The sequence below is a fragment of the Falco biarmicus genome, chromosome 3 (assembly GCF_023638135.1).
Source record: "Falco biarmicus isolate bFalBia1 chromosome 3, bFalBia1.pri, whole genome shotgun sequence".
Taxonomy (NCBI): Eukaryota; Metazoa; Chordata; class Aves; order Falconiformes; family Falconidae; genus Falco; species Falco biarmicus.
Genome location: NC_079290.1, coordinates 73,610,694 through 73,619,249, shown reverse-complemented (window position 1 = coordinate 73,619,249; position 8,556 = coordinate 73,610,694). Strand labels below are relative to the sequence as shown.

Below are 8,556 nucleotides of genomic sequence, written 5' to 3'. Positions count from 1 at the left end.
AGAGGGGGGGAAGGATAAAAAGAGAGAGAGAGAGAGAGAGAGAGAGAGGCAGATCCAGAGAAGCCCGTGTTCGTTCTGCTCCCCTCCCCGGCTGCTCAGGCTCCCTCCTCCCCCTTTTTTTTTTTTTTTTTTTTTTTTATAATTCCTTCCCCCCACCCCCCCTTTTTTTTTATATTTCTGCCGCTTCTGCCGCCGCCGCCAGTACTGCCGCCGCCGCTGTGCCCGCGCCCCGGAGATGTCCTTCCCCCAGCTGGGCTACCCGCAGTATCTCAGCGCCAGTCAGGCGGTGTACGGGAGCGACCGGCCCGGGGTGCTGGCCGCCGCCGCCGCCGCAGCCGCCGCCGCCGCCGCCGCCTCGGGCCGGCCCGCGGGCGCCGAGCTGGGCAGCGGCTCGGCCGCTGTCACCTCGGTGCTGGGCATGTACGCCAGCCCCTACAGCGCCCCCAACTACAGCGCCTTCCTGCCCTACACCGCCGACCTCGGGCTCTTCTCCCAGATGGTGAGTGAGCACCGCGCTGCATCCCGCGCACCCCCGGGCCCGCGGAGCGCGGCCGCGACGCGAGGGGGCAAGGGGGAGGCGGGGGCCCGGGCGGGCGGAGGCCGCGGAGCCGAGCGCGGGGGGCGGCGGGGCGACCGCGGTGGCGGTGGCGGCTCCCGCCCGGCGCCGGGTACGCCGAGGAAAGGGGAGCGTGTGTGCCGGCGGTTCTGCGGGCGAGCGGGGGGTCGGGCCGGGGGCCGGCGGGCTCCGTCTGCAGGGGCAGCCCCCATCCTCCCCGCCGCTCCGGCCGGACAAAACTCCTCCGAGTTTTTCCTCTTGGCGGTGAAAGGGCTGAGCAGGGCTCCTGCCTGCGCGTTGTCGGCTTTCCCCTAGCAACTCGGCTTTGCTTTTTTTTTTTTTTTTTTTTTCCTTGTGGTTTTGGTGTTGCTGTTGACGGGTGATGTTGTCGGTCCTGTTGTTTCATTTGGCTTTCCAGCGCGCTCCTCTTTCCGCCTGGTCCTTTTCTTTGCCGCCGAGCTGTAAACAGGTTCCGCCCGAAAGGCCGAAGTGCAGTGTCGGTAGCTGGTGCGCCCGTTTATTTCAAGACATTTTCCTTAAGCCTTAAAAATGACCCATTCTGTTCCCTGAACTTTTCATACTCTGATTGTGGCGAGTATCACAGATCGCATTTGCATCAGGCGAAGGAAGACACCTACATCCCATTATATGCACCGGAGCAGAAAGGCATATTGGCGTTAACCCTAAACAAAATTGCCGTCCCAGACTGCCCTCCGATCTCTTTTTTCCTTTCCTTATAATACAATGGTTAAAAAGTGAAACATCTTATTTTTTAAAAAACTCAGTCTTTTTATATCTGTGTAGTTGAAAGGTTTTCGTTACTAGTATCTCCAAATTTCTCGGCGGACGTACGCATAGGTTCCACTTAATCTCTAAATGCCCCTCTTTTCCCTCCCCCCGAAACATAAAAGTGTGAATATTTATAACTTGGTGCATGCAAGGCATAACTTGTGAGCGTTTTTAATACATATATGTAGGCAAGTAGGTAGATATGCTGTTGAACGAGGGTCAGCATCTGAAAACATATCATTTTGTGCTGCAAACATTTCTTACGAAGGCACTTTTAGCAGCAGGCATTTCCTACTTTTTTTAACCTTGATTTTGGAAATGCAGTAGAAGTTGAGACAGAAGCAACGAGTGATTTACAAGTGGCTTCTTCAAAAGAATTCCCAACAGAGATTACACAAAAAATATCATTTCAGCAACAATAACAAAAGACAGCGGAATAAAGGGAGTGCAGAAAGCCTGCTCTGTAACACATTACAAAAATTACATCGGGCTTCTCTTTGTGTATAAGCTTTGCGTATGAAATGAAAATACACGTTCCTTTTTAACTGTTTGACAAAGTTAGATTACTTTCTTGGCGGACATTTTTGAAGAGTTTCATTTTTAAGGCTGACACAAATTTCGCAAGAGTAAACCTAAGAGCGTATTTCTGGATTAGAAAAAAAGCGAGACTGAAGTAGAAGGAAAAAAAATTTAAAAAGGCTATAAATGTTATTTAGGAACAGTTCCCTTTCCTAGTTGCAAAGTATCCTGGTATTTTACTGCAGTGATTTACCATGAGGGTGATATTTTGAAATAGATTCTAAACCTCAGCATTTGTAAATCACAAGCTAAAATATTAAGTTAATACCTGGACAATTTGCGGTAATAATGAGGCCTAATGAGGTTGCCAGAAAGATAAAATGTTATTTACCAAAACACCTGATGGGATAATTTGACTTGCTGTGTTTTACTACTGATGATAAAAAGAATATTGATTGCAAATAAATCACCGTCTCTAAACGCTTGTAAACAATTTGCGTTTGCTCTGCCCAGATCAAAGTAAAACTTATGAGATAAAGTGTCTGCATATACATATTCTACAATGCATGGATCACTTTTCATTCCAGAGTTTAAAGGCCCTTCTAACAGTTACAAGTTAATGTTTTATACTAGAATCTGAGTGTATGATTTGGGGGGCGAGGAGCGGGGGCGGGGGGGGGGGGGGGGGTGGGGAAGATGATTTGCGTGGGGAAAATCTCTTACATTATAAGTGTCTTCGTACTGAAGTTGTGCATTCATCTCTCCAGTCTCGTCTCACGCCAACTCCTTTTAAAGGCAGATCTGGGGCCAAAGAAGAATGCCCTGCATGCATTTGTAATATCCTCCTGGATATTTTGCAGATAAATGCGTTGTGCGCAGGCATTAGTTTGTAGCTGTGGTGTAGTACCTGCTTTCTCTGCCTGATTATTTCGAGGGCACAATAAATTGTCTCGCCGAGGCGAATGCGAAGTTGCTGCATTTCCATCGTTTGATTTGATTTGGTTTGCGGAGAAAATATGCATAATGTCTGGCAGAGCCCAGTTTAGCCCCTCTCTTTTCCCTTCCTTGCAAGAAGGGGGGATCATTTGGGAATACCTCTGTCTGATCTAAACGTGAAGACTCTGGAGCGGGGAGGGCCGAATTTGTCTGTGAAGACCCTTTGCACCGCTTAAAGGCGTATTGCGGCTCCCGGAGTAGCCTATTCAGGTCTGTTAGAGACGCTAACGAGATAATTGATGTGCTTTTTCCTCTCCGCTTGTCTGAATGTGTTGCAGGGCTCCCAGTACGAGTTGAAAGATAATCCGGGTGTCCACCCTGCTACCTTCGCTGCCCATACTGCCCCCGGCTATTATCCCTATGGACAGTTCCAGTACGGGGACCCGGGGCGGCCCAAAAACGCTACCCGGGAGAGCACCAGCACCCTCAAGGCCTGGCTCAACGAGCACCGCAAGAACCCCTACCCTACCAAGGGTGAAAAGATCATGTTGGCGATTATCACCAAGATGACCCTCACCCAGGTCTCCACTTGGTTCGCCAATGCCCGCCGGCGGCTCAAGAAGGAGAACAAGGTGACCTGGGGCTCCAGGAGTAAGGACCAAGAAGATGCAAACCTCTTCGGGAGTGACAATGAGGGGGACCCCGAGAAGAACGAAGACGATGAGGAAATCGACCTGGAGAGCATAGACATAGATAAAATTGATGAGAACGATGGGGAGCAGAGCAACGAGGAAGAGGAGGAGAAGCCTGAGCTCCTGCGACAAAGCAGTGAAGAGGAGCACTTGGAAAAGGAGAAGGATTTGGCACTGTCAGGCGCTGAAGGGCTGAAACCCAAAGACACGCTGGCCATGGTGAAGGAGGCCTCTGACAACAGCACACGAATCATCAGTCCCGGGGGACAGAACAATTTACAGATGCCATCTCACAGCAAACCCAAGATTTGGTCTTTGGCAGAGACAGCAACCAGCCCTGATGGTGCCCTGAAATCTTCTCCCCCTCCGCCCCCTCCTCCCCAGGTTAACCACACTTCTCCACAGATCCAGCACCCAGCTTTTCTCCCTAGCCATGGACTCTACACGTGCCAAATTGGCAAATTTCACAACTGGACAAATGGGGCTTTCCTCACTCAGAGTTCCCTGCTAAATGTGAGGTCTTTTTTGGGAGTAAATCACCACCATGCTGCTCATCACAATCACCACCTCCAGGCCCAGCAACAATCTTCTGTTTTAACAACAACCCTGGGAGCCCTAAGCAGTGAAAAACCTTCAGAGAGGACCAGTCCCAAACACATAGGTAATGAATGCATCAGGCATCCACCTCTTCCTCCACCCCCAACACATGCACATGAACTTCTCCTTGAGGAATGGTGTCAGATTCAGCCCTGGTGTAACTGATTGCTTTTAGCAGAGTTACAGTTTACCCTAGAGTTGTGGTGGGTTTTTTTGGTTTTTTTTGGTTTGTTTTTTTTTTTTTTTTTTTCCTGGAGCATGTTGACTGCATGCATTAAGCCCATTTCATGTGGGCTATTACATTCTCATCCTATACGCCCATCAAGTAAGATGAGAATGCAGGAATAGCACTGTGAAACATTATTTGAGTTTCACTTTCCTTCCCTGCTTCTCGATCCCCATGTCCAAATAATTTCAATAATAGTCAAAAATATGGCAAGAAAGTCTTGTAACTCCTTAAATATTGAAAGTAGGGAATAGTGCTGTACCCACACACACACCTATACCTCCATATATCTGAACAAGAGGGTGAGAGGGAGGTGTGTTCTCTGCACACTGTCCAGATTTTTATTGCTGTTATTCTAAAATGATTCTCCTGGTTTCGTGTTTTTTTTTTTTTTTTTTTTTTCCTTTTTCCTGTCTCCTTCTAGAAAGAGAAAATGTACCAAGAACTGAATCCCCACCTCAGCCGCTAAAATCGCCCTTCCAGCCTGTCCGTGACAAGTGAGTTTGTTTGTTTGTTTTCACTGCAGGAATGTTACTTATGTGAAACAGAGTGTTTGAATAATAAAGACTAATTATAGCACCTAATCATCACCATAATAACACATACAGACAAGAACAACACAGAAGTTGCTGTAATCTTTTCAAAGTTGAGCTAAATTGCAATTGTGCATAGCCAGCCTGTAACTTTTCTGAAACTTAACAGACCTCAAAGATCTTGTGTTAATTACACTAGTGACAATGATTTCTGTGCAATTAACTAATACTAGGATGCTACAGCAATAATCAGGGAATTATAGGAAAGGATTCTATCTTTTTTCTTTTTTTTATGAAAGATTGTTACATATTTTTTCCCCCCCCTCCCTTCCCCCCTGCAGCTCTTTGGCTCAGCAAGAGGGAACACCGAGAATTTTAGCAGCTCTCCCTTCCGCTTGATTACATGGTTTGGTGAAAAAATATTGCAGAGACTGGTATTAAGGACAGAAAAAAAAACAAAAAACCAACTATATAAACGACTCCCATCAATCTCTTTTTGCAATAAGGTGGTGCAAATCCATAAAAGCGATTACACAAATCTGTAGATGGATCTCCTTCTTCATTGTACCATTTCAGATCGTGTTATTCTAACCATTCTTGGATTATTTGTTTGGTAAATGTTTCCCATGTGTTTGTGTTTTTTCTGTATATAGAGTGATTTCAGATTGTAAATAACGCGTCAGCAAAACTTGTCTAAATCATATATTTTTGTCTAATAAACTAAATGAAATTATGACCTCTTTTCAGGTATGTATTCTGTTGCTGCAGATCTTATATTACAAATCTATTCAGACATTTCTAATTTGTTTTCTAAAAGTCAAGTCTTCTTGCTTTTGAGTAACTGAGACTTAAAATACCAAATCCAAGCTTTTCATAGCTCTTGTGGCTATTTTGTAGAAAACAAGCCGCGAGCTTCCTTTTTCATACACGTAAACTTGAGAAGCTGAGTGAAGCTGGTTCTTGATTAGTAAAATTAAAGTTATTTTTTCAATTGCAATGAATCAGATGTGTTCTGTAGCATACATTTTCCGACCATAAATGGATCTGACTTCCACTTACATTATAATATACATTATTGAAAAAGAAAGGGACAAGTTTTCTCACAATTCCGTAGCAAAGCATAACTTTGCTGTCCAGATCAGTTCCTAATCTGGATCAAGAGCTCTGTTGCTCTGGTGTACATTCGGACCGAAGCCGGAGAAAAAAAAAAAAAAAAGTCTAGATTAATAAATTGAATTACATTTAACGATTTGCGCTTTAAATAAACAGAGGAAATACAGAGGAAATACGACTGTGATTTTTCCCTGTGAGATTAAGCACAACGTTAGCAGGAAAAAAAAAATGGCATCTCTTGAACTTCCCAGAAGAAAGTTCTGCGATTCAGATCAGTTGGTTAAAAAGAGACCGAGAGAGACAACCTATCGGTTTATAAACGCATTAATCTTCCAAAGACGGTCCGTTAAAATGTGTAATATTTTGAGTGTTTACTTTTTTTTTCCTTTTAAATGAGAACACTAAATGAGCATTGAGGTGCTAATAAGATACCAGATGGTTCTTGATGGTGGAAAATGGAAAGAAGCAGCTGGGAAAGTCATTAAGAAATAATGTGGTGACGCCCTATCCAAACTGAACCAACCTCAAATCAGGACTTGTCGGAAACAAGATGAGATTTTTCAAATGAAATATTAATAAAATTCTTGTCAGAGATCAGAATATTGATCTTGATTTAGTTGCAAAATCATCGCGAGCAAAGAGGGGTCTCGGTAAGCTATCGCTTAGAGATGTGTTGACAAAGCAGTGGAGGTGATAGGCTTCTACTTTTTTGCCGTTTTCAGATGGATCAGAGAAACAGATCAGACGAAATAGGGTTTGTGCGGGATATCTGAGGTGCTGTCTCTGAAAAGACACTCATTTTGTTATTCTGCGGCTCCCAGCGTAGCATCAATTAGTTTGCTTTCTGGCTTTTAGTTATTTTGCTTTTTCTAAATTACAGGGAGCCCTGCGTTGGTACAGGTTCCAGCAAAACGGTATATTACAGTTTTAACCAAACGATAGCAACTTAGCTTTCGGTGAGGGAAAGGGAGAGGGAAGACGCCTCTTGGGGATACCAAAAAAAAAAAAAAAGGGAGAAACCCCACTTCATGCCTGTAAAGCCAAACGGCTCGTCAGGTCAGTGCTGGTGTAAACCTGACGGAATTGCTTCCTCTTTCCTACCAATGGCAAAGGAATAGCGGCTGCCCCTCGCAGGCCCGGTTCCCAAATTCCTGGCGCGCGGCTCAGCCGGCCCCAAGCAACCCAGCGGTCCAGGGTGCCGCCGCCCCGGCCCCGGCCCCACCCGCCCCTCTGCGACAGGCGGGCCCCGCTCCTGCGGAAGGGGAGATGGCACGGAAAAAGCGCGCAGCGATGCTCTGCGAGGCGGAGCGAATGCGACGGTGCCAAATTGGCTCGGGAGCAGAGGAGCGGGGATGGCTCTGCGGCATGTTAACGTCAGAACGGACTTTAACCGAGTCCTTTGCGCAAAGGAGTGTGAGCGGGTGCGGGTGTCCCTGTGGGTGCGCGCTCCCGCTCCCTGACCGCCAGCGGCGGGCAGCGCCGACCGAGGTGAGCGGTGCCGAGCGGAGCCGAGCGGCGGGGCGCGGGCCCGGCTTTGGGCAGGCTCGCAGCGCCCTCTGTGGGCTGCGGGCGGCGCCGTCCCCTCGCCCAGCGCAGCGGCAGCCGGAGGTGCCGGCCCGCAGCTCTGCTCAGCCGGAGGTGGGGTGCGGGAGCTTGCCCGCCTTTAATTCAGCCGGAAAGCCAGCAACACCCTCCGCAGTGTGCTTCCAGTTGTGATTATGCTCCCGAGGGTGATAATTCCCGCTAGCTATCTGGCTGGCAGTTTTCCGCCTTTGGAAGCCTCAGCATCTCTAGAGCAGACTCTACTGCAGAACTTGATTTTTTTCCCATCTACTTGTCAGAATTTCCCACCCCTGTTCCTCCCCGTAATGCCAACAGTCGTGATGCTTCCCTCCCCAGCCAGCTGAGGGGGTTACGGCGAGAGTGAACGAAGCCCCGCGGGGTCAGCGCCGAGCCAGCACCGTCCGCCGCCTCTCCCCACCGCGCCCGGCGCGTTTGCCGGGAATGGGATGCAGCAGCCGGCTCCTGCCCCCTCCCCGGCTGGAGAAGGCGGGGGCGGCCCGGGAGCTGCGGGCCGGCGGCGGGACGAGCACGGCCGGGGCCGCAGGCTGCGTGCTCGGGCGCAGGGTACTTGCGCCGCTTCCAAAGTTTCTGGACAGGAGCGCAAGTGGCTTCCCCTTACCAAACGGAAAGCGGAAAAGTAGCACGGCCAGCTGAGAAACGTGTTGTTCAAGTGAGAAAAGCTCTCGCCTGGGTGTTTGCCCAAGCGCCCAGCGGTCCCCGGAGACGGTGGCCTTCCTTAGCTGTCCCCCTGAAGGAGAGAGGTAATTGGGTTTGTCTCCCCAGCTAGCCACGCCGAGGTGGCCATTTCTCCCAGAGGAAGTTTCAGCGGGAGCGGACGCGTGCGGGCGGGCACCGCAGCATCGCAGCGAGCCCTCGGAGGCTGCCGCTGCGCCGCGGAGTGCGGTGCGGGGCCGGGCGGGATGCGCACACACCGCCCCGCCCGCCCCGCTCCCGGAGCCCCGCGCCAGTTTTAGGAAGGAGCGGGGGCTCCGTATTTCCTAGGTTTCGCTCGTCACGTGAGCCCTACTAGGA

The 8,556-nt window shown here is 49.0% G+C and overlaps 1 protein-coding gene across 1 annotated transcript; it reads left to right on the top strand.

Annotated features, from left to right (window-relative positions):
- Positions 1 to 203: 203 nt before the first annotated feature.
- IRX1 (iroquois homeobox 1) lies at positions 204 to 5,315 on the top strand. The gene is made up of 4 exons (XM_056332016.1): positions 204 to 499; positions 3,139 to 4,153; positions 4,740 to 4,812; positions 5,190 to 5,315. The coding sequence occupies exons 1-4, from the start codon at positions 236 to 238 to the stop codon at positions 5,245 to 5,247; spliced, it is 1,410 nt and encodes a 469-aa protein (XP_056187991.1). The 5' UTR covers positions 204 to 235; the 3' UTR covers positions 5,248 to 5,315.
- The last annotated feature ends 3,241 nt before the right edge of the window (positions 5,316 to 8,556 follow it).

Bases quoted from the DNA above. Each gene is read 5' to 3' on its own strand.
- IRX1 (XM_056332016.1), top strand. From the start codon at position 236: ATGTCCTTCCCCCAGCTGGGCTACCCGCAGTATCTCAGCGCCAGTCAG. The intron at 500-3,138 runs GTGAGTGAGCAC...AATGTGTTGCAG, and splicing joins TCGGGCTCTTCTCCCAGATG to GGCTCCCAGTACGAGTTGAA. The intron at 4,813-5,189 runs GTGAGTTTGTTT...TCCCCCCTGCAG, and splicing joins TTCCAGCCTGTCCGTGACAA to CTCTTTGGCTCAGCAAGAGG.